This window comes from Macaca mulatta, chromosome 16 (assembly GCF_049350105.2).
Source record: "Macaca mulatta isolate MMU2019108-1 chromosome 16, T2T-MMU8v2.0, whole genome shotgun sequence".
Taxonomy (NCBI): Eukaryota; Metazoa; Chordata; class Mammalia; order Primates; family Cercopithecidae; genus Macaca; species Macaca mulatta.
In genome coordinates this window covers 37,828,356-37,851,813 of record NC_133421.1, presented here as the reverse complement: position 1 = coordinate 37,851,813, position 23,458 = coordinate 37,828,356, and the positions used below count along the sequence as shown (strand labels likewise).

The following is a 23,458-nucleotide window of genomic DNA, read 5'->3' as shown; positions in this document are numbered from 1 at the left end:
GGATGCATAATGAGCAACAACGCATAACAAACATTAACATTTCCCAAGCAAAATCTATGAATATTCACACTACAGGGGCACAGAGGATAAACTGCCAGGTTTTGCCGCCAAAATAGTTAAGAAAAATGTTTTCTTTGGGGGGCTTTTGGAATTGCAAATAAGGGATAATAAGGGTTTTAAGTAACCAGAAGATTAGAAATGATACAGATAATGCTCCAAGCTGGTCCCTGGCATGGTGGGTGCTCCATAAATGGTAGCATTGATAGTGGTGCTAGTAACAGTTGTTATTGGTGCGCTCACTGCCGTCACTGCCTCCTTTAGGCCTGGCCAGCATGACCCTCTGGCAGCAGGACTCGAGGAGCCCTGAGCTTGGATGGCGGATGGGTATAGTGGGCCCCTTGGGGTATAGGACAATCCTGTCTTCCCAGAAAGTGTTCTCTGGGTGGGGGCAGGAGGCTGAGAAGCAGGAGGGAGGGTCAGTCCAGCCTCTTTCCCTTGGAAAGTGTTGCCTTCTTGGCTGGCCTCTGAGTTGGGGACAGTTCTCTTCAAGTTTCCCTTTTGTGGACCCTGCTGAGGCCTCCCAGGGTGTGGGGGAGGGGCATCAAGTTTTGCCACTACTTCCCTGTGCTCTTGCAGGCTCCTCCTGGCTGGAAGGAGAGGAGTCTGGAGGGTGTGGGGGAACAGCCTGAGAGGCCTTGAGGCCCCTCCCTGACTGCTAACTCCTGGGACCTGAGGAGCCTTGTTGCTCCCCGTTCTTCCTGGGCTTTGCAGCACTTAGAGAAAAGCCAGCCGCTGCTTTTCCCACCCACCTGGCCCAGTCTGTGAATCGGGGAAGTGCCTGTTCCTGCTCACAGGGAGGAGCTGGCATGGGCATTTTGGGCAGGGTATGGGCAGAACTGTCAGTCACTCTGGAGAGCCTGTAAGCAGGTGGGGAGTGTCGTGGTCCTGTTCCCGGGCGGCTGCCCTCCCCTCGGATTCCCTGTCCCTCCTCCTCTCACAAGGGAGGAGTTGGGAGCTGAGACATGCCCTGACCTGGAGTTTAGCCACCTGTCACCTGGGCCTGGGACAGGGTCCAGAGGGCAAGTGGGATAATAGGGCCATTTGGTGCTCAAGATAGGCAGGTGGGAAGAAATAACCCCAGAACTCCCAGGCAACTGTTCTTTTTTTCTAATCTGATAGTTTAAAAACTCAGATTGCCGCGGGGCTTGCTCCCTGACCTTGCTCCCCTTCCCTGGTGGGTCCCAGTGGCTTCCTGGGTTGGGAGCTCTGCATGCTGCGGCCTCGCCGTTTCTGGGCTGGGACTAATAGTGGTTTAACCTTTAGGCAGGAGCTGCCAAGGTCCAGCTGACCCCCGTGGAAGAGGCCCACCAGCGGCTGGAGAGGATCTTCACAGCTTCTGTAATGCCCCTCTTGTGTGTGGGTCCCAGTCCCTGGCCACCCTCTTCCTGAGGCTGGCGGCAGGACCCTGTGTGTGTCTGTAGGCGCGCTGACCATGAAGGTGGCTCCGTGGCAGCCTGTGGGCCCTCATGTCGGGTTCTCGAAGAAATGAGAGAAGTGCTCTGGGGAGAGTGGTTCCTCCAGAAAGCCCAAAGCGCTGTGCATGTGGGAGGGCACCCCTCCTCGCTCAGGGCCCAGTCCCTTTCTCTGGCCACATTGTCCTACCTCTAGGACATGTGTTGGTGGCAGGGCCTGGCGGGTGGTAAGGAAGGGTGCTGTCACTATTTTTGGTGTCCTGGCTCTCCGGACCCAGGTGGGGCCTGTTAACTCCTTGCCCATTTCTAACAGGTAACATCCAAGTTCTGGTTGACTCGCCTTCCTCCCCAGAAAGGCTTTGCAGGGCTTTAAGTAACCAGAGAGGTCAAGGCTGGCCACAGGGTTTACCCACGGTACCTTGGCTCTTGGGCAGCTGTCAAGTGGTCCCCAGGTTGGATCTAGATGGGGTCGTTGTGCCTGGCTGGCAGAGGTGGGAGTGCTGTAGGGTGCGTCGGGGTTGAGGAAGAGATTCTAGACTGGAAGCTGCTGGGAGCTGTGTTCTATGAGAGGTGCAGGGCGACAGCTCTGAACGCAGCCCTTGACCTGGGGAGTGGCACCCTTGGGCTGTGTTAGAAGGCAAGGAACAGCTCTGTGCTGGTGGCCACAGGGGAGCTAGGCTGAGAAATGCTCTGGAGATAAGGCAGGAGGCTGGCAGGGGGCCCAGGCCTTGGGTGTGGTCAGGTGGCCTGGCCTGGTAGACACACAGAAGAGGAAGCCTGATTCAGAACAGACTGGATGGTCAGCCCAGGAGAGACTGTGGCCAGAGGCAGAGTGGCAGACTCCTGCCCAGGCCACTGGGAATGACTTAGAGGAGCATGTCCTCTGAGAGGCCTCATGGTCACTAGTGTCTCTTCACCTTCCTGGCCTATCCTTGACTGGGTGTACTTCACCTGCTCAGGCCAGGTCCTGGCACCAAACCCCCACCTTCACCCCGAGCCTTGGACAACCAGGGCGTGCTGGCCCACTTGACTCAGGAGTGCTTGCTAAAGGGGACGTGCCAGTGGTCTGCTTGTCTTCACCCTTCTTCTCTCTCTCTCCTTTGCTTGCTGTCGGTAGCTGGACTCTGAGGCCGCCTCTCGTGCCCACAGCCAGGTAGGGTGCTCTCCCCCCACTCAGGAGCCCTCCGCTCCCTCCGGTGACCACCCAGCGCCCCCGGCCTGCACCTGGGCTGGCGTCTGTGCTCGGGCCTCCTGCTGGAGTGTAAGGCCTCTTTCTCCTCCAGGCTCCCACCCTGTGTCTGGGAGGACCCCAGCGGGAGGTAGTGCCAGGAGCTTGAGATGGTGCAGCTCTGTGTCAGGCCCCTGGGGAACATCTAGACCGAGTGTCGCCCTTCAAGTCAGGCCCATGTGGCATGTGGTTCTCAGCCACTGGAGCCCAAGGGGGATCTGGTTGAGTTCTAGGTGTTTCAACTCTGCTCTCTCTGGAGAGAGAAAGCTGAAAAGGCGGAATCCCTGCCCTCTTCCCAGCCCATGCCTGAACATGAGACATTCTCTGTCTCCACCTCCTGGCCAATGTGAGAAACCCATTTTCAGATACACTTTAAAGGAGTTAGTTACAGGCTATGATGTCACCTTCTTCATCAGTCCCCAAATACCTGGTGCCTATTCAACACAAAGGTCTCCCCTGTCTTATGTGATTTGGAAAAAAAAAAAAAAATTACAACATTGTAATGATTTTTATAAAGTTATAGTTCTTCAAATATAAAGAACTAGCCTTTTTAATGTCCTCACTTAACACACCAAAATGTTGCCAGCCACATGGTGATCCTCCTATTCAAAGAGTTATTTCATGGGTCCATGAAACCCAGAGATCTGGGAGCCACTGGTGCAGCCCAGCCCTCCTATTCCAATCTGGGGAAGGGCCATCCAGCACTGGAGGGATCTGCTAAAGCCAGAAGCCAACCTGGGAGGAGAGCACACATCTCCTTTTCTTTCAACTCCAAGAAATGTAACAAAGAACATACTTCTTATGTTTCCTTATCGTTTCCTGATTTCTCACTCAGGGGGTCAGGACCCAGGCAGTGTCCACGCCTGGGCCTCAGGTTTCAGGCTGATTGTGCCTCACAGCTGGGACCCTCCGAGAGTGTAGGGGCTAACCCAAGGGTGGGTCCATGCTACTGGGGTGCCCATCCCCCACCTGGGGCACAGGATGACCTTGCTGTCATTTCACCCACACACAAGAGGAGCCCGTTGGGCCCTGGGTCCTTCATCTGTTTCCCCAGGTCCCCCAGACACCGTTTCTTCCCAGTTCAAATGTCCTTCTTAGAGGGTGCCAGATTTGACAGCCCACACCCTGTCAGTACCTATGAATGCTTATTTCTGAGTTGGTGACCTCCTGAGGCCTCTGGGGGCTCCCAGCCCCTTTACACCACTCCTGTGTCCATCTGTATAATGTGTAAGCCTCTCCCTGTGTTTGACAGAGCAGGGCTGCCCCTACCCCATATCTCTGGCCGCACTGCCTCGTGCCTTTGTGTGGCATTAGCACGTCCGCTAGGTCTGTGTGACAGGGGTCTTTGCTGATGGTGGCATGAAGAAGGAGCAGGGAGGCTGGTGTGTGTACCCGGGTACTGTCCCCCGGCCCAGGTAGAGCAACCTCTGGACGGGAGGGCCAGGGCTGAGGCCAGGGCTCCGAGCCCACCTATCCTTCTGTACTGCGAAGTCCGGGCAACTCCCTATTGAGATCTGAGGACATGCCCTCTCCCAGCCTGGCAAAGGAGGCCCTACCATTTGGATGAAGGGAGAAGCTGGGCATGGAAGATCCTAGTAGCTGTGGCCAGGGTCTAGGGCCTTGGACTCAGGACACTGATCTCCCGGGCTTGGCAGGGTGAAGGGGTAGAGGGTGGCTGAGGGAGAACCTGGTGATTTGCTTTCCTGGGGCCTGCTCTCTCCTGGGCACAAGCTCCCTGTGCCCCTGTCTTGCCAGACCCTCACTGATGGTATGGTCCCTAGCCTTTGTGTCCTGTCCTCAGGGCTCCTCAGAGCCACCCCTGCCTCCTGGCTTCCCCACCCTCTTTCCCAGACACCTCTGATGTCCCTGTGTTCTGTGTCTGTCACCTAACTCATTCCTTGCCCAGTGGCTTGTCTCGAAGCCTATGCTCTCACTTGTCTCCCCTCTCCTGCTGTCCTTGTCCCTGTCTTCTATAGCAGGGCCTTTTATTCTTCCCTCTCGCTGACAGGCGAAGACAGAAGAGCAGATTGCAGCGGAGGAGGCCTGGAATGAGACGGAGAAGGTGTGGCTGGTCCACAGGGACGGCTTCTCACTGGGTGAGTCTTGGAGTGTCCAGGGGCACATGTCAGGACTCTCTGGTCTCAGGGCTGGGCAGCAAATGTGCCTTCTGCATCTGGTGAGGGCTGAGCAGTGAGCGAGAGGCTGGTGATGCAGTGGGGAGGAGGGCAGGACCGAGAAGTTCCCACGTGGAGTAGCAGAGGCTTCCCTGGCCCATCCCAGCTGTCTGTCCCTCCCCTGCAGCCAGTCAACTCAAATCTGAGGAGCTCAGCTTGCCTGAGGGGAAGGTGCGCGTGAAGCTGGACCACGATGGGGCCATCCTGGATGTGGACGAAGATGACGTGGAGAAGGTGGGCAGGGGGCTGGGTTGGGGAAGGAGGCTCAGGAGTGCTCTGGGCAGGGCAGGCCCATCCTCTGGCAGCAGAGATGGGCTCTGCTGCTCCAGTGCCCACCCGCCTATCCTCCCACACAGGCTAATGCTCCCTCCTGCGACCGTCTGGAGGATCTGGCCTCACTGGTGTACCTCAATGAGTCCAGTGTCCTGCACACCTTGCGCCAGCGCTATGGCGCTAGCCTGCTGCACACGTATGCTGGCCCCAGCCTGCTGGTTCTTGGCCCCCGTGGGGCCCCTGCTGTGTACTCCGAGAAGGTGCGGCACCCTCAAGGCTACCCTGCAGACTCCTGGCCCCACCCCCTGCCCTGGCTCTCTGCCCTTCCCCTGTGGCATCCCACTGGGCTCCTATCCACTCTCACAGTTGACCTTGGGAAGAGGAGTCATTTCAAGAGATGGGGGACAGGACCTCCCCACAACCTTTGATGGAGTCCAGGACTTACCTTCTGTATTTCCATGCATGGCCTTGGAATCCCTGGGCACTACAGGAGGGAAAATCCAGAAAGATGTGGACCTTAGTGGTGAGGGATGTCTTAATGGGATCAGCTAAGAGCCAACCCCTTCTCTCCCTTGCTCTCCTGCCCAAGGTGATGCACATGTTCAAGGGGTGTCGGCGGGAGGACATGGCACCCCACATCTATGCCGTGGCCCAGACCGCATACAGGGCGATGCTGATGAGCCGTCAGGACCAGTCGATCATCCTCCTGGGTAGTAGTGGCAGTGGCAAGACCACCAGCTGCCAGCATCTGGTGCAGTACCTGGCCACCATCGCGGGCATCAGCGGGAACAAGGTGTTTTCTGGTGAGGCAAGAACAACGGAGAAAACTGAAAGTGGGGTGAGGGGAGGGGAGTGAGGAGAGAGCACCCTCTTAAGTGCCAGCTCTTTTTCTCCCTGGCCTTTCCATCCCCCTGAAACCCCTCTGTCCATGGGCAGTTCTGTGAATGGCCCCAAGCCTTCATACCTCTGGAGCTCCTAGCTGGGAGATGAGCTGCCCCTGGCTTTCCTGATGTCCCCTTGGGCCTGTATTCTGCAGTGGAGAAGTGGCAGGCTCTGTACACCCTCCTGGAAGCCTTTGGGAACAGCCCCACCATCATGAACAGCAATGCCACCCGCTTCTCCCAGATCCTCTCCCTGGACTTTGACCAAGCTGGCCAGGTGGCCTCAGCCTCCATTCAGGTGAGAGTGCTGCCCAGGACTCGGGGTAGTAGGAGATGGGCCACGTGATTTCATGACCTAGAAATTAGGCTGTCTCCCGTGCCTCATTTTCCTGGGATTCTACCCCAACAAAATTGACCCAGGCACAGGCAGGCTTGCCCTGTGCTACCCGGAGGCATCACCTTCTGCCCTCAGGGCCTCCTGCCCTGGATGGGGCCTGGTCCAGCTTTCTGCCCAGTTCGCTTCACTCTCCCAACCCTGGGGTTGTCCTCACTCTACTGCTGGGCCTCAGCCTCACACCCATTTTCTGAGATTCATGCTTGGGGCTTCTCTCGGGCCAATTTCACCTAGCAGAGGACCGGCTTGTCAGTAAAGTAAGGCCCAGCCAAGGCTGATTCTTTCCCATGCTAAATACCTCATCACAGGCTCCCATTTCCAGAAGGCAGGCACCTGGGGGCTGGGCAGCGTGGCAGGGCCCCTTTGGGAGCTGGGCCTGTCTTCTTCCACCTCATTCTGGTTTCTGTCCCCAGTTTGATCCTAGAGGGATCTGGTATCTGGTTGAGCACCTTGGGAATGAGATGCAGCTGCTTAATTGAGCCAGATGTGGTAGTGCATGCCTGTGGTCCCAGCTATTTGGGAGACTGAAATGGGAGGGTCACTTGAGCCTGGGAGGTTAAGGCTGCAGCAAGCTGTGATTGTGCCACTGCACTCCAGCCTGGGCAACAGAGCGAGACCCTATCTTAAAAAAAAAGAATTAAAAAACAAGATGTAGGTTGGGTGCAGTGGCTCATGCCTGTAATCCCAGCACTTTGGGAGGCTGAGGTGGGTGGATCACCTGAGGTCAGGAGTTCAAGACCAGCCTGGCCAACATGGTGAAACCCCATCTCTACTAAAAATACAAAAATCAGTTGGGCGTGGTGGTGCATGCCTGTAATCCCAGCTACTCAGGAGGCCAAGGCAGGAGAATCGCTTGAACCCAGGAGGCGGAGGTTGCAGTGAGCCAAGATCACTCCACTTTGCTCCAGCCTGGGTGACAGAGTGAGACTCTATCTCAAATCTTAAAAAAAAATGCAGCTGCTTGTTCCCCAGGGCCTAGAGGACCATGGGTTTGATTCCTTCTGATGTGGGGTGGGAAAAACTTGATCTGGCACTGCCCTGCTTACCCACACCTCCATGCTGTGCCACAGACAATGCTTCTGGAGAAGCTTCGTGTGGCTCGGCGCCCAGCCAGTGAGGCCACATTCAACATCTTCTACTACCTGCTGGCCTGTGGGGATGGCACCCTCAGGTGAGATGGGTCAGAGGGTACACAAGGGTGCTATGAGCTCCAGCCCGCTGACTGGCCTCCTGGACCTTGATTGCATCCAGAATTAAAGCCACTTGATCACGTCCTGCACTGTTTGGTCATTGCATGTCTGCTATGTGGTAGGCTCTGAGCTAGGCCCCAGGGACGGTGACACGGATGAGATGTAGTCCCTGCCTATCAGGAACTCCCTGGTCCTGGGTACTGGGGCCTGGCTATGTGGGAGGGGAACAGAAAACCCTTCAGTGTTTCCAGGGCCTAGCTAGGATCTCCATTACCCATGAAGCCAGTTCTGGAAAGCAAAGCTCACTGAGGTGCCGGTGGTTGGGGACTTGCCTACCATCGCATGACTGGTAGGGGTATTTGAGTCCACACTGGGGCCAAAAGCCCATGCCTCTTCCAGTGGCCTCCAGACTAGCCCTTCCTGCCCCGTGTTGGCTACCTCTGCCACGCTCTTCCCTTTAGACCTTCAGACTTGCTGTGTGTTCACTGAAAAGATAAACGATGAGGCTGAGCCAGCAACCCCAGGCCATTGTCCTCTTTAGCCCTTCTTGTAACTGAGGGCATGGTCTCTGCCTTGGCTGGACTCACCCTTCGGTCAGGTTCCCTGCTCCCTTCTGGGGGCCTGGCTGCATCCTCTTACCAGGGCATGTCTGGTGGCCTGTACTCAGGAGAATGGTGCCCTGACCAGGCATCCAGGCCAGTTAGGAAAGCAGTGGCAGCTGGCCTGCCAGTCGGGGATGATGGGAGGATGGGCAGACAGAACTTGGAGTCTGGAAGCTGAGTCTGTCTGTCTCCACCCTGGGGGGAAATGGCCTTGGCATGGGGACCAAGCGCCGTGCTGACGCCTTATTTATACCCCTAGGACAGAGCTCCACCTCAACCACTTGGCAGAGAACAATGTGTTTGGGATTGTGCCACTGGCCAAGGTGAGGGGTCTGTGGGTCTGGGTTGGCAGCCCTGGGCCTTGGAGGGTAGGAAAAGCCTCCATGGGTCCCGTGGGAATAATGGGAGCCCAGCTCCAGCTGCTGGCTCTACCCAAGCCTTGTCTTGAGGGCCCAGCTTCTCATGGGGGTGTGCTGGGAGGAACAGCCCTTTGAAGTCATCTATCTCCACAGCCTGAGGAAAAGCAGAAGGCAGCTCAGCAGTTTAGTAAGCTGCAGGCGGCCATGAAGGTGCTGGGCATCTCCCCCGATGAACAGAAGGCCTGCTGGCTCATTCTGGCTGCCATCTACCACCTGGGGGCTGCAGGAGCCACCAAAGGTAACCTGCAGTGGGTCCCAGTAGGCTGGCCTGTCCCCTGGGAGATCTCTTAGGGGCCCTGCCCACTCCCAGTTTATTCTTGCCCAGCACAGATTCAGCCATTCTGAGACACCCCTCTTTTGCTTGTGCCTCTTCTCAGCCCCCCGGGGGGCACTGTGAGGAAGCATGGAGGGCTGGGGTTCAGAGGCTGAGGGACGAGAAGGACACTAAGGCAGGGCAGCCCCGCTGGAATAACTCTCCTTCTTGTTCCCTTCCTGACAGAGGCCCCCGAGGAGCAAGCGGGTAACTGACCTTGGCCCCGCCCTGGGGTGTAGGGGCCGCCGTGCCCTGTCTTGGTGCTTGCCCAGGACTTTCTGGGGGCTGGGCTTGTTCTATTGCTGCGGAGAGGACTGGTCTGGGGAGAACCCCGGGAGTTGAGAATGAAAGGGGAGCCTGCAGGCTGTGGGGTATCTTGGAGTCCCAGGAGTAGCTGCTTCTCCTGCCAGTTTTGGATCTGAATCCTGGAACCTCTCAGGATGCCCACCATGGGGTGGGGTAGGGTGGGCTTGCTTCCTGGGGCCTCCGGAGACCAGTTTTCCCCAGTCCTCTTTCCTTCTCTCCACTGGTTGGGTAGCTGCGTATCTTCCTCTTGCATGTCAAGGTGGCGGCCACTAGGGGGCAGTAGGCACCGTGGTAACGAATGGGCTGCAGCTTTGGCACTTTGCGCTTGGGGACTTGGCCTGGCTTGGAGGAGCTCTGCTCCATCCTTCAAGATGACTTACGTTGGAGGGTGGCGATTTGAGCACCTCTTCACCCCTTTTTTCTACAGTTTAGGGAAAGGGGATGCTAGTGCTGAACAGCACCTTGGGCTTTGGCTTTGTCCCCTTCTGGGATGTGAAGGGCCCCAGGCTGCTCAGCTGGAGTGAGAAGGCCCTGGCGGGTGGTGGGTGCATGGAGGAATGGATGCCCGGGCGTGAGGCTCCGTGCGACCCCAAGAAGTGGCATCCCTGCCCAGGAGGAGCCAGGCTCTGGGTTAGGGAAGTTGTTTCGAGAATGTGGAGGACGGACAGGCAGGCAGGCGTGTGGCTGTGTGTTGCGGGAAGTTGCTTCACTCTGAGGTGACAAGCCTAGCTTTCCTCTAACCTACCCAGCCCCAGCTGCAAGCAGAGAGCTCCGGGTGTCAGCACAGGGACCTTGTCGAGCAATGTCTGTTAGCGCCTCACAGGGACCTTGTCGAGCAATGTCTGTTAGCGCCTCAGAGCTTCCAGTGTTTTCCAGGGTGTGTGTGTGTGCGCGCACACATGTGCATGAATGTCTTTGTGGGTCTCTTTCTGTGTGTGTCAGTGTGATTACACCCACAGACATACTCCCTGGAGACTGTGTGTGTGTGTTTGCATTTGTCCCAAGTCTGACTGTGGTTGTGTTTTCTTGCCTGCTCATCCTCACAACAGCCCCGCCCCACGGTCCCTTCGAGGCGGCGAGCCCCGTTGATGACTGTTTGCTAACACACTGTTTTTCTTTGCATGCTGCATGCTGGTCCTTTGCCTTACAGAAGCTGCTGAAGGTAAAACCTTGTTTCTTGTTAGCTTTCCCTAATTGCCGTGATTAGACACATGTAGGCTGAGGCACATACGTCTGTGCGGGCTGTTCCCTTTCCCCTGCGGCTTTTTTGCCTCCCCACTGTTGGGCCATCAGTGGGTGTTTGTGGTCTCCACTGGCAGATGCCAGGGGGGCAAGAGGGAGGGTTCTAATGCACCCAGGGAATGAGGAGGCATGAGCGATCTCTCAAGATAAATCCCCCACAGGCACACAGGGTTCTTGTGCCCATCCCAGGTGGGCTGGTTCGTCCGCCCTTCCCCTACTTGGGCACCCCTGGAGCTGAGCCGTCTGAAAAGGGATTTTTGCAACCGGCTTCTTGCCCTCCGGTGGCAGCATGTGGAGTTACCGCCTACTTTAGGACCTGCTCATTCTCTCCATCCCCATGGAACACAGGAAATGCTGGCCACTGCTGGCTGCCCCTATTCTGCCTAAAGCCCATCAGGTGTCATCAGGGCTGGTTTTTGCCCCCAGAAGATGCATAGTCATCAGCTGGTCATCACGTCATCAGCTGGCCTAAGGAAAAAGACCCAGGATGCCAGATCCCTTTTTCCACTCCACAGCTGGGCGCAAGCAGTTTGCCCGCCATGAGTGGGCCCAGAAGGCTGCGTACCTACTGGGCTGTAGCCTGGAGGAGCTGTCTTCAGCCATCTTCAAGCACCAGCACAAGGGTGGCACTCTGCAGCGCTCCACCTCCTTCCGCCAGGGCCCCGAGGAGAGTGGCCTGGGAGATGGGACAGGTACGCTTTGTCCCTTGGCTGATGGTTGTGAGCGGGAGGCCTCATCCCGGCCTTGCTGCCATCCCTGGGGCTGGAGGGGATTGCTGGAGTGAACAGATGCTCTGTCAGTGGCAGAGGCCCTGCCCCAGGCCCCGTGCTGACTGGGCCTTGGGCAGGTCAGGGGCCTACCCAGGTGGGGAGTCCTGCAGAGCAGGAGATAGCGCTGCTCCCCCTGCCCCACAGGCCCAAAACTGAGTGCGCTGGAGTGCCTTGAGGGCATGGCGGCTGGCCTCTACAGCGAGCTCTTCACCCTTCTCGTCTCCCTGGTGAACAGGTGAGTGCCAGGCAGGACCCAGGGCTTTTCCTGCTTTGGCAGAGGTGGAATAGATGCCTTTGTGCCTGGTTGGCCGAGGCAGAGCCGGCCTCCTCCAGCAGGGTCTCCCTGTACTGTGGGCTATGAGCAAGGCCAGCACGCCCTCCCCTCCAGGGTCCTGGGCACCTGGGCAGGGATGGAAGTCTGGCTGGGGCAGGGTGGGGCTTCCTGGTGCCAGAGGCCAACCAGCGGGGCTCTGACCCAGGCTGTCCCTATCCAGGGCTCTCAAGTCCAGCCAGCACTCGCTCTGCTCCATGATGATTGTCGACACCCCGGGTTTCCAGAACCCTGAGCAGGGTGGGTCGGCCCGTGGAGCCTCCTTTGAAGAGCTGTGCCACAACTACACCCAGGACCGGCTGCAGAGGCTCTTCCACGAGCGCACCTTCGTGCAGGAGTTGGAAAGATACAAGGAGGTAGCTCTAGGGCCTGGGCCTCACCTGGCCTCAGATTCTGGCCTTGGCACCCCTAGAGAGGGCATCTGTGGATGCAGAAGGCACCACCTTATTCTCCATTTCTGTCCTCCTGCACTCTCTGGAGCAGCAGTCGTTCCTTGCCCCCTTGTCCCTGGCCTCTGGCTTTGGCTACGTTCTCACTTGGTGGAGAGTTTACTCTCCAGGAAGCCTACAGGTGCATTGAGGGCCCTGAGGAGACCGCCCTTGGCCTCTTTTGAGGCACCTCCCAGGCCCAGTGATTGCCACTGTGTGGTTCCTGCTCCAAGTGTGTCTGGGCCTGGCCTTCCCGTCTCCCTTCCCTGATCTGTGAGAGTGACAGATGATGACTTAGTGCCTTCTGTAAAAGGGTGTCCCTGATGGGATGAGAACTGGAAATCCTGCCTCATCTGGAAATGAGTTGAGTGAATTGTCAGGATATTTATTTGGGGCGAGAAAGGATTCAGAAGGAAAATGGCAGTTGTCTTCAAGTGTTTCAAGGATGATTGTGTGAAATTGAGAGTGGGCTTGCTCTGTGTTGCCTAATCAACTGATGTGAGTAATGAGAATGTGACTCTGGCTTAGGATAAAAAGAGGTTCTGAGAATTTTAGCTGTGCAAAAAATACAGTGTGTTGCCTTGGGAGCCGTTTCATTTGGGATGACGGAGGGAGCTCCTGCACGGCACTGAAGGAGGTTGGCCTTGCAGATCTCAGAGCTCCCTCCCAGCCTGCTCACAGGGCTGTTCCCCACAACGTGACCCCCATGCTCAGTACTGCTCGGCCTTCCTTCCCAGGAGAACATCGAGCTGGCGTTTGATGACTTGGAGTCCCCCACGGATGACTCTGTGGCTGCTGTGGACCAGGCCTCCCATCAGTCCCTGGTAGGAGCTGCAGAGAGGGTTTGAGAGAGCCTTTCCTCTCATTTCCCACCCGTCTCCCTGTGGTGGAGCCCTCTCCATCTGAGCTGCTGCCAGGAGTGCCACTGTGGGCTGAGGGAGGGTCCAGCAGTCATGCCCAGACACCAACTACTCTATGGCGCTGGGGCTCTGCCCCTTAGCACTCACGCAGTCTGGCCAGGAAGGTGGCACTTTCTTCTGCTTTAGTGCCCTGGGGAGCCACAGCCCACGGGTGTCCCAGCCAGGCAGGAAAGCATATCTCCTTTCTCAGCCTCTGAGGCTCAGGCCCCAGCTGGTGACTGGCTGAGCCTCCAGTGTGTCTGCCAGGAGCCCTGGTGACCAGTCCCAGGTGATGAGGGCCCAGACCCCAAGGACATAGTCATTCCCTGCCATTGTCCCCAAGTAGAGGACTGGTGCAACCTAACAGAGCAGGGCCAGGAGGCAGCCTCCCACTCCCAGGGGAAACAGTGCCAAGCTGTCAAATGCCCTCTAGGGGGCTGTCATGGATATGAACCCTCTCCCCTCAACCTTGGGGGCAGGCTTTGTCACCCTTTGTGCTAGTGTCCTGGGCACCTTGGCACTTGGTGGGGGACTGGCTGGCCTAGCAAACTCTTGGCATTTGGCGATTGTCCACCATTAGGGGAATTGCATAAGGTGCTTTATTGGCGAACTGGCATTTTTGCGAGGTCGCCGATCTCCGTCCTGTGCTTTGATTCCTGCCTCTCCCTCCCTCTTCTCTGCCATAAGGCCCTGCTTGGCTTGCACAAGTGGTGGGACTGGGAAAGAGTGAGTACCCCCCGGGGACAGATGTTTAAAGTGCCCAAGCACCGCATCTCCCCAGGGAAGTGGATTTTCTTTTCCTGGCACCTGGGCTCCTGTGACGGCCTCACTCAGAACCATTGTGGCTCCCAGAAGAGGGGGGGTGTCAGCATGAGCGGCAGGGGTCAGACAGCATGTGGGAAGAGCTTGGCCCTTCTTTTTCTTCTGTGGTCTCCCCTGACTAATGGGCCTTGGCATGGGGCAGCTGCACCCCTGGGGAAGGGGACCTTGGTGCCAAGCCTGTCTTCCCATCTGATTGCTTCATTGCTCGTTCCTGCTACTTGGTTCCTGCCGCCAGAGTTACCCTGGCCTTTGGCCACATTCTGCTTCCTTCTGGTAATCACGCCAACTCCCTTGGGCATCTGTGGGGAGGAGATGCAGGCAGCTGGGGTCAAAGAGAGAAAAAACTGCCCCTTTCTCACTTCTTTTTTCCTCCAGTCCCTAAAGGCCAGGCCGGAATAGAGTGTGGGGAAGGTTCCATCCTTCCTGCCCAAGAAAGATGTGGGAACTCCATAGAAGAGGCACCTGCAGGCCAGATGTGGCCACAGGCCTAGTTTGTTTGGCCTTCCTGGGATATTGGAAATCAGAATTGGGTATTTCTACCTTCTCTTGAAGAACCAGAGGGTTTATCAGTGCTAGGCCAGTGTTCTTCCAGGACAGCGGTTGGCTGCAGCTCAGTGGTGGTTGTTCCCTATAGATAGGGGTACCTGCTGTCTAGCTTGCCCCAGCCTCTGCTCATTTTGGCTGCCACATCCGTTAAGTCACTTGTCTTATGCTTTTGGTCCTTGAGTGAGCCTGCAGTGATCCCACCGGCAGCCATCTGAGCCCCCTCTGGGTTCTCTACTCTCAGAGACCAGGATTAACCCCACAGCTGTCACTTACTGACAGCTTCCTTAGGGCCAACCCTTGTGCTCAGGGCCTTCCAGACTTTATCCCACTGCCAGGGGAGTGAGAGCAATATGGGGTTCACCCAAGTCCCTGGTGACCTCCGAGGGGAAAGGGTGGAGGAGGGCCTCAGGGCGTGGGCTCTGGCCGGGAGGAAGGCTGCAGTCTTTGGTGACTTTGGACTGGAGTGCTAAGCACCCTCTTTTGCTGTGGGCTTCCCTTTGCTCCCTTTCTTGGCTTCCCTTTCCCTGGGCTGCCCGCCTCCTCCACAAGGTGTCAGCAGTGAGCGACAGGAGCTGCAGCGTGTGCGTGCGTGCATGTGTGCACGTGCGTAGCATTCTGTAGGGTGTGTTTGGGCCTGAGGACCACCCTGGCCCCTTTCCCGCAGCTCCATATGACAAGGAGGGATTTCCTTCCTTCTCTGTAGGTCCGCTCGCTGGCCCGCACAGATGAGGCAAGGGGCCTGCTATGGCTATTGGAAGAGGAGGCTCTGGTGCCAGGGGCCAGTGAGGACACCCTCCTGGAGCGCCTTTTCTCCTATTATGGCCCCCAGGAAGGTGACAAAAAAGGTAGGTGGCATCCCTAGAGGGTAGCTCCTCTGCTTCCTCTTACAGGTGGGTCTAGGTGGCACTCCCTGTGCAGGGGATCACTTTGTGCCTGTGCCCTGACAACCTGAATCTTGCTTCTCCCACCGTCAGGCCAAAGCCCCCTTCTGCGCAGCAGCAAACCACACCACTTTCTCCTGGGCCACAGCCATGGCACCAACTGGGTAGAGTACAACGTGACTGGCTGGCTGAACTACACCAAGCAGAACCCAGCCACCCAGAATGCCCCCCGGCTCCTGCAGGACTCCCAGAAGTAAGACCACCACTGCCTCCTCCCCTGTCCTGTACCCAGGACTGTTTTGATTTTGGGGCTCCCTCCCCCTGGAGTTGTCTCAGAGGCCCCCTCACTAGCAAAATAAATGGCCTTTATTCCTGAGAGGCAACAGCCCAGGGCACTTGGCCTGGAGGAGCTGGAGGGGCCTCTTGGAGTAGAGGGGGGAGGCAGACATGGTGGGAGAGCCTATGGTTTAAATGTGAAGAACACCCCCAAGTCAAAGAAGGCAGGAGTGGCCTTAGAAACCCCCAGGCCCATAGGCCCTGTCATCCGCTCTGCTCTTCAGAAGATGGTTAGGGGCACCTACCCTGCGACAGGGGCTTCTAGGTGTTTGGCAGATCATAGTGAACAAAGCTGAGCTCCCTGCCCTTGTGGAATTTACATTCTAGTGGGAGAGACAGATAATGAACAGTGAACGTAATAAATAAATTATATCGTATGTTAGAAGATGTTGAACCCTAACCCCTCCTGTCACATTGGAAACCTTTCCACACCTTTGCCCTCCCTGGTGAGTGGAAGTAGATGAGTAGATCGCTCCCCTCTGTCCAATTCCTGTCCACCCCTTGGCTTCTGCCCACCTCTGGCTTTCTCTCCGTATTGTTTGAAAATTTCTCCACTGTTCGTTTCTCTGTAGGGTGTGGGGCATGCAGTTCAGGTAGCCAGGCCCCTGGACATGGCTGAATGGGACTGTTTGGTGCTCTGGGGCCTTGGGGGAGGAGCGACCTTTTCCGCTCCATAGATGAGGAAAAGCGACTGCTTTTCCTCCCTTATCCTCCCACCTCTGGCAGAAAAATCATCAGCAACCTGTTTCTGGGCCGCGCAGGCAGTGCCACGGTGCTCTCTGGCTCCATTGCGGGCCTGGAGGGTGGCTCGCAGCTGGCACTGCGTCGGGCCACCAGCATGCGGAAGACCTTTACCACGGGCATGGCGGCTGTCAAAAAGAAGTCACTGTGCATCCAGATGAAGCTGCAAGTGGTGAGTGCCAACCGGTTCCCAGCAGGCAGGCCTGGGGACTCCTCCTTACCCCTGGCAGGCAGGCCTGGGGACTCCGAGCACACTGAGGCCATCTGGTGCCCACTCAGCGTTGCGCTGTGACTCGATGGCTGCTGGTGGGGTCTTCTTTTTCAGTGCTGCCACCTGTGAGTGGCCACCCAGGCCCAGCGAGGGCAGAGTTGTCCAGGCTTAGTAGGTCCTGGCTGGTGCTGGCGCCCTTGCTACCCCCTGAGCAGTGGAGACGCTGGCACCAGTCTCTGCTCTTCTGAGCACAGGCCATCAGAGCCCCTGAGGGCGGTCCCTTCCCCTCGGCAGGATGCCCTCATCGACACCATCAAGAAGTCGAAGCTGCATTTTGTGCACTGCTTCCTGCCTGTGGCTGAGGGCTGGGCTGGGGAGCCCCGTTCCGCCTCCTCCCGCCGAGTCAGCAGCAGCAGTGAGCTGGACCTGCCCTCCGGAGACCACTGCGAGGCTGGGCTCCTGCAGCTCGACGTGCCCCTGCTCCGCACCCAGCTCCGCGGCTCCCGCCTGCTCGATGCCATGCGCATGTACCGCCAAGGTGGGGCCTCCTTTCCTCTCCACTTTGGGCTCTCTTTTCCAGAGCTGGCTCTGCCCTGCGCCACCTCGCACCTGGGACCCGTGGGCTGCAGTGGGGCTGCTCCTGTCTCTTTCCTCACGATCCTTTCTGCTCTGGTCTCTCATCTCTCCCAGCCCACAGCCCCTTCCTTTCTCCATTTCTTTCCATCCTGCAGAGTCCCCGCCTCCTCCTCTCCCTTCCGTATTCAGTTTTCTTCATCCCTCTCCCCTCCCAGCTCCACCCCGCGCCTTGTCATTTGTCCACAGCTCCCTTTCTCCTCACGTCCCTAGTTTGGACAGTTCAACTTTGCCCACAGCAGCAAACCCAGTGCCCTTTCGGAGCCATCTGCCTAATGAGAAATGAGGTGCTAAATCTTTCTGAAGTACTTAAAACTCCCAAGAAAGGTCAGTCAGACCCTTTTTTATGGGCCCATCTAAAAGAGGAGACATAGAGGATGATAGTATTAGTGGTTACTTAGAGTCCATAGAAGCTATTGTCGGTGGCTGGGGGCCGGGATAGCACACCGCTATCATGATAGCACTCTGCTATTATTCCAGATGAGGAGACTGAGGCTCAGAGAGGTTAAGTAGCTTGCCCAAGGTCACACAGCTCCTGAGTGGCAGAGTGGGATTTGACCAGGCAGGCTGGCTGTAGAGTCATGTCTCACGTCTCTCAAGTGGGGTTTTTTGGTTGTTGTTTTTGTTGTTGTTGTTTTGCCTGAGAAGTTATGAGTTGCTGGGTTTCTGATGTTTTTCTCCTTTGCTAGAAGAGCAGGTAGACCCACCCACAGCCAGGTCCCCTTCAGGCATTCCCATGGGCACTGTCACTTTTCTTTAGCAGCCCAAGCCAGGAAACGGGCTCCCTGCCCTGCTCTAAATAAATCATCGATCTGTCCCCACGTCTTGATATGGAGTTGGTGTTTATTATTTCAAAACCAGATTGTTACCGCTCTGAACCAAAATCAATGTGCTTTACTCAAACAAGCAGATCGATGAGGCCAGCAGCAGCAGGCCCCCCTTCCCTCACCCGGCCCCCAGCCACCGACGATAGCACTGATGATTAATTAAGATGCCAGGCGTCCAGACCTGCTATCCTGGCCCATCAATTTAATTGCAATTCAGATACAATCAATAGCTCACTTTGTCTTGGCCCCTCAGCAGCCCCCGCCTCCTGTTTCAATTATCAGGCACATGCATCAGCCTCACCTCCCAGCTGGAGGGTTTCCCAGAGCCAGCTAGTCCATCATTGCTGTGGAGCGAGTCCCTGCCTGACTGTCGGGAGTCCAGGTTTGGAAGCCAGTTCTGCCCCCAGCGGCAGCCTCTGTGACCTTGAGCAAGCCAGTCGCTCCTCCCAGGCCTCCATTTCTATGTCTGAAAGATGAGTCAGATCTGGTTTAAGAAGAAACCCTTTCTGGTTTGAAATTCTGTAATTCTGTGGGAGTGGAGTTCGTGGCCCTCCACCCTGGGCTCTGGTAAGATCAGGGTGACTTGGGGTCACCTCCTGCTAGCCACTGCTCTGACCTTGCTCCAAGCCAAAAGCCACCTTGCTCCAAGCCAAAAGTCAGGTCACACCTCTCCTGACCTGAAGCCCAGACACTCTTCAGGGAAAGAGAATCTACAAGTCTTATTTGTCACCTGGCCTAGGACTCAAGGTCAGGATGAGGCAAGGAGGGCGGCCTTTCTGATGTCCTGCTTCAGTGGACGGAGGGGGAAAAGAAGTGTTTATTAAATGCCAAGCAAGTGAGTCACACTGTGCTTTTTACTTGGTTTCTCATTTAATCTCCATGACTACCATGCGAGATAAGTGCTAGGGCCCCCGTTTAAAGGTGAAGACACTGAGGCTCAGAGAGGTTAAGTGACTGGCCCAAGGTCACATGATCCTAAGAGGCAGGGCCAGGAATCCAGCACCTAGCCAACGCATGATTCCTTTCAGCTACTCTGGTGCCTTTTTTTGTTTTTTTTGTTTTTTTTGAGACAGAGTCTTGCTCTGTCTCCCAGGCTGGAGTGCAGTGGTGTGATTTTGGCTCACTGCAGCCTCTGCCTCCTGAGTTCAAGCGATTCTCCTGCCTCAGCCTCCTGAGTAGCTGGGACTACAGGCATGGACCACCATACCCAGCTTACTTTTTTGTATTTTTAGTAGAGACGGAGTTTCACCATGCTGGCCAGGCTTGTCTCAAACTCCTGGCCTTAAGTGATCCTCCCACCTTGGCCTCCCAAAGTGTTGGGATTATAGGCGTGAGCCACCACGCCTGGCCTGGTGTCCTTTTTTTTTTTTCTTTTTTTTTAAAGACCACAGGACATTGTTCTGTCTGCGTTATCACTGAGACATAGACTTGGAGAGCTAGAAAGCATCTTGGGGATTGGGACGTAGCCTTCCTCCGAGCTGGTCAGCTGCCCCGCAACCCCCCATTTGCATACCTCACTGACTAGGAGCTTACTTCTTTCTGAAGGAGACTGTTCCTTTTTCAGGCCTTCCTGTCCCCCTGTGGAGCAGGCCTGATTGTCCTCCTGGCCTCCTCTTCCTCTTCCCTGACTCCCCACTCTACTTTCCAGGCCTGCCTTCAACCACAGACTCCCCACCCGCTGCAGTTTCTTCTCTTTTGGTGACTGTCCACTGACTGCCCAGGCACCAGTGGCTACTGGGGTGTGCTGGGAGCAGGCAGCGTTGACGGGCCTGGCTCTGGGCTGCTCTCTCTAGGTTACCCTGACCACATGGTGTTTTCTGAGTTCCGCCGCCGCTTTGATGTCCTGGCCCCGCACCTGACCAAGAAACACGGGCGTAACTACATCGTGGTGGATGAAAGGCGGGTAGGTCCAGGTCCCCAGACCACTCTCCGTCTGCCCAGGCCCCTCAAGCAGCTGCCCTTCCCAGACTCATCTGCCTTCCCTCCCCTGGAGACAGCCCATCTGGCCCTGCTCAGGCTCCTGGTTTTGGAAGCACCCAGCTGTGTCCTGGGGCCCAGACCGTAGGAGCTGGAGAAGAGCCATTCCCTCCTTGGAGGCCTGAGCTGGGGGTGTCTGCTCACTGGTGGGTCAGACAATCATCCAGGAGCGAGCAGGGCCTGGGCCCACTGGGGGCACATGAGAATTATTAGTGCCTTGGGAGCCCCACTGACGGCACCTGGGCCCCCAGCCTGGCCCCCATGTCAGGGATTGGTTCCTGAAGCAGGAAACTGTCCAGGGCTGGGTGAACATTCCTCCTAGAAGGAAGGTGGATATGGCGAGACCTCTGTGGTGCCAGGTGAACACAGGCTGCTGGGCCCTTTCCGGCCCTGGGTGGTGAACTCGCGGCTGCGGAAGGGGTGTCCCTGCCCGTCTGGGCTGTCATGTTGAGCCCCAGAGGCAGCCCCTTAGACAGTCACAGGGCTCCCAGAGCAGAGGACCCCTCCTTTACTGTGCTGGGCCTCAGGCACCCAGCCTGATTCTGAAAACACCTCAGACCCTAGGATGGCTTCCCTAAAAGGAGGGGATGCTGCAGAATGGGGCAGAAAGCCCACAGAGTACCCAGCCTGTGTGTGGCCCCCTGCCCCTCCACCCCCGCCTCAAAGACCTGAATTCATGGAGGGGGCTCGGAAGAACTTTCTTCCATCCTTTGGCCTGCTGGTGGCCTGGGCAACCTCGTGTGGACATCGATGCCCGTCCCACGCCCCCTTCTCACGGGCCTCAGCCTCCATTCCAGCCTCCCACCTGTGGCTACACCAGTACCTCATCAGCTCTGGAAATGCCCCACCTCTGAAATCATAAATCCCAGCGTGACCTTCTCTGACCACAGCCTCCTGCCTGCTGGTCCCACACCTCTCTTCCCCTCAGGACACCTGCTCTCCAGCTCCGTCAGGACCTCTCTTTCCGGATCACACTCCGTTTCTCTGTCAATTGTCTCCTTTTCCATGGTTCACTCTGCAGTCACTCTGCCTCCATTGCCCTCAGCCCTCCTGAGCCTCCCGCAGCACCTGGCCTGCCAAACTCCCACCCCAAAGTGCCAGGCTTTGGGTGTCTGCACTCCTCACTTTGGGCTCCCAAGGGTGGTGGAAGAAAATTATACAACTTTGTGGACTTGACTTCCTACAGGTTCATGGTCTTCAGCCTTTGGTGGGCCCTCGGGGGGAACCAGCAAGTCTTCTAGATGTCCCCTTCTTATCTGACCATGACTCCAGGCTTCCTATCTGCTATTCCATTCTCCATCTTTCTCCTCAAATCCTCCCCACCCCACCTTTCTGGCTCACCTTCTCAGCAGATACCCAACTTCCAGATCTCAGGACATCAGGCTCCAGCTTCTTTTCCTGCCTCCTGCAAACCTCTCTTCCTTGGCCTCCTTATTCCTGTACACCTTCTGTCTTGGTGGGAAGGGTCCCTCCTCTCGTCCAGTCCCTTGATCCTGTGCCTTGGAGTCCGTTTCCTTGGGTCTCCCCAGAGACCCGTTCTATCCGTGTGAATTTGCTTCTCTGTCTTTTTCCTCCAGCCTCGCCTTTTCTCCTGGCCCTTTTCTCTCCATGGAGAAACTCCCCCACAGACCTGCAGGTTTTGCTCTCTGGAAGGAGCCTCTGTCACCTCTGTCATCATCTCCCTGTCCTGTGCTCTGCCTCCTGCCTGCCCTGGGCTTTCTTCCTGCTGCCCTCACCGCCCATGGCTGCCTGGTCCCTCTCCCTGATGCCCTGGCACTGGTCTTCTCATCCCCTCCATATTGCCACAGCCAACCAGCACTTTCTATCCCTCTGTTACTTGAATTCTTAGCAGCACGGGGCTCCATTCTTTCTGGGACATCCTCTCCTGGGCCTCTTTGCTGCCACTCCTGGTTTCCCCCTTGACTCTGTTCTCATTCCCTCTGAGCTCCTCATTTCCACTTGCCCCTGAAGTAAAGAGGTGTCTTCCTCAGGACTTTGTCTTTGGCCATATGTATTTTCTATTCTGCACCCTCTTCCTGGCCAACGTCATTCACACTCATCACTTCAATTACTGCAGATATATTGATGACTCCCAAATCAGTACCTCTAGCCCAGGCCTCTCTCCTGAGCTCCAGACATACATTTCTATCTGACTGCCTTCTGGACTTCTCTACCCCTATCCCTTATGGCATCTCAGACTCAGCTTTTTCAAACCAAACTCATTCTGTCTCCCCACAGGTCGGCTCTTTCTCTTATATTCCCTACTTTGGAGAATGGCACCATTATCTGCTTAGTTATGTCAATCGGAAATCTCAGTATAGCCCTAGATTCCTCCTTACATACCCTATCCCCATATCAGGCAAGGCTCTGTCTCCTTAACACTTGCCGTGTGTTCTCGTCTTCTCTTCCCCTTGGGCCAGACTCTAGCCTCCCTTCCCGTGGACTACTGCCTAAGAGGGGTAGGTCTCCATCCATCTACCCATTTGCCAGTGAGACCTCTACCAGTGCAGACCTGATCATGCCCATCTCTGAGAGAACCCTTCAGGGGCTCCCGAAGCACACGGGGCTCCACGTGCTTTGGCTCCAGCCCCCTCTCTATTTGCACCTTCACTACCCACCCCCCATCCCAGTTCCAGTGAGTGACTTGGAGTTTCCTCAGTGCATTTTGCTGTCTTGTGCTCCCAGGCCTTTGCGTACACTGGTTCCTCCGCCTGAAATGCCCTCTCCCCTACTTGGTCCAGCAAATTCTCACTTGTATCAGAAGTTCTTAGCACAACCAAGAGCTGTCTGAGGTGCCTCGTGTAGGTGCCACCTCCTGTGGGCACTGCAGTAGTTCACTTGTCTTGCTCCCCAGCAAGATGCTTTGTTCCTCTTGTAGTCACCTCTGTGTCCCCAGAGTCCAACCCAATGCCTGACACTGAGGAAGCCCACACAAGTGCCTGAGTAACAGACTGTCTAGGAGGAGGGAGGGGAAGGGCCAAGGGCCTGGAGGAAGCCCTGCATGGTGAGGGGAGACCCAGGCGGGCTGCCTGACGGAGGCCTCTCTCTACAGGCGGTGGAGGAGCTGCTGGAGTGCTTGGATCTGGAGAAGAGCAGCTGCTGCATGGGCCTGAGCCGGGTGAGTTGTCCCACAGGAGGGCAGTCGGGCCTCACTCCAGGGGCCCCTGGGTGGCTGGCCCACTCCTCCTGTTCTTGTTGCTCAGCCAGACATCACTGGTCTCCTGGTGCCCTCTGAGTCTTGCCCTAGCTCCACCCCGCCCAGCCACTCAGGGGCTGCCCCCTTCAAGGCTAGGGGCCAGGGAGCTAGAGGGTTCAGATGCAGCAACTTGACTTTCCTTCCTTCTGGATAACTGGCTTGTTCAGTGCCAGGAACACCTCTGTGATGTCAGGAGAGAGTGGGTGGAAGGTGGCCCTGAACTTGGCCCGAGTCCTGGTGTGGGGAGTAGGGGAGACTGGAGGGCTGGACCCAGAGGATGTGGGCTGGAAGAGGCAGGAGGCCTTGGGTAGAGCCCCTGTGGAGAGTTACCTGAGGCTGCTGGGTTCCAGAGAGCAAGCAGGACAT

The 23,458-nt window shown here is 56.7% G+C and overlaps 1 protein-coding gene across 31 annotated transcripts in view; it reads left to right on the top strand.

Annotated features, from left to right (window-relative positions):
• The window catches only part of MYO18A (myosin XVIIIA), a 106,119-nt gene that overhangs the window by 53,468 nt on the left and 29,193 nt on the right, over nucleotides 1-23,458 (top strand). For 12 of the 31 annotated variants that reach the window (XM_077970669.1, XM_077970656.1, XM_077970675.1 and 9 more), the window contains 18 exons: nucleotides 4,709-4,796; nucleotides 5,002-5,108; nucleotides 5,231-5,407; nucleotides 5,737-5,950; nucleotides 6,184-6,326; nucleotides 7,493-7,593; nucleotides 8,474-8,537; nucleotides 8,727-8,871; nucleotides 11,010-11,186; nucleotides 11,409-11,499; nucleotides 11,759-11,951; nucleotides 12,761-12,847; nucleotides 14,994-15,135; nucleotides 15,265-15,424; nucleotides 16,234-16,420; nucleotides 16,754-16,997; nucleotides 19,713-19,822; nucleotides 22,949-23,014. In XM_077970669.1, coding sequence (XP_077826795.1) covers nucleotides 4,709-4,796; nucleotides 5,002-5,108; nucleotides 5,231-5,407; nucleotides 5,737-5,950; nucleotides 6,184-6,326; nucleotides 7,493-7,593; nucleotides 8,474-8,537; nucleotides 8,727-8,871; nucleotides 11,010-11,186; nucleotides 11,409-11,499; nucleotides 11,759-11,951; nucleotides 12,761-12,847; nucleotides 14,994-15,135; nucleotides 15,265-15,424; nucleotides 16,234-16,420; nucleotides 16,754-16,997; nucleotides 19,713-19,822; nucleotides 22,949-23,014 — 2,496 coding nt within the window. Of the gene's footprint in view, nucleotides 1-1,323; nucleotides 1,399-2,589; nucleotides 2,734-4,708; nucleotides 4,797-5,001; nucleotides 5,109-5,230; nucleotides 5,408-5,736; nucleotides 5,951-6,183; nucleotides 6,327-7,492; nucleotides 7,594-8,473; nucleotides 8,538-8,726; nucleotides 8,882-9,132; nucleotides 9,154-10,402; nucleotides 10,415-10,988; nucleotides 11,187-11,408; nucleotides 11,500-11,758; nucleotides 11,952-12,760; nucleotides 12,848-14,993; nucleotides 15,136-15,264; nucleotides 15,425-16,233; nucleotides 16,421-16,753; nucleotides 16,998-19,712; nucleotides 19,823-22,948; nucleotides 23,015-23,458 lie in introns of all 31 variants that reach the window. The other 19 variants (XM_077970672.1, XM_077970665.1, XM_077970684.1 and 16 more) reach the window with 9 other exon arrangements.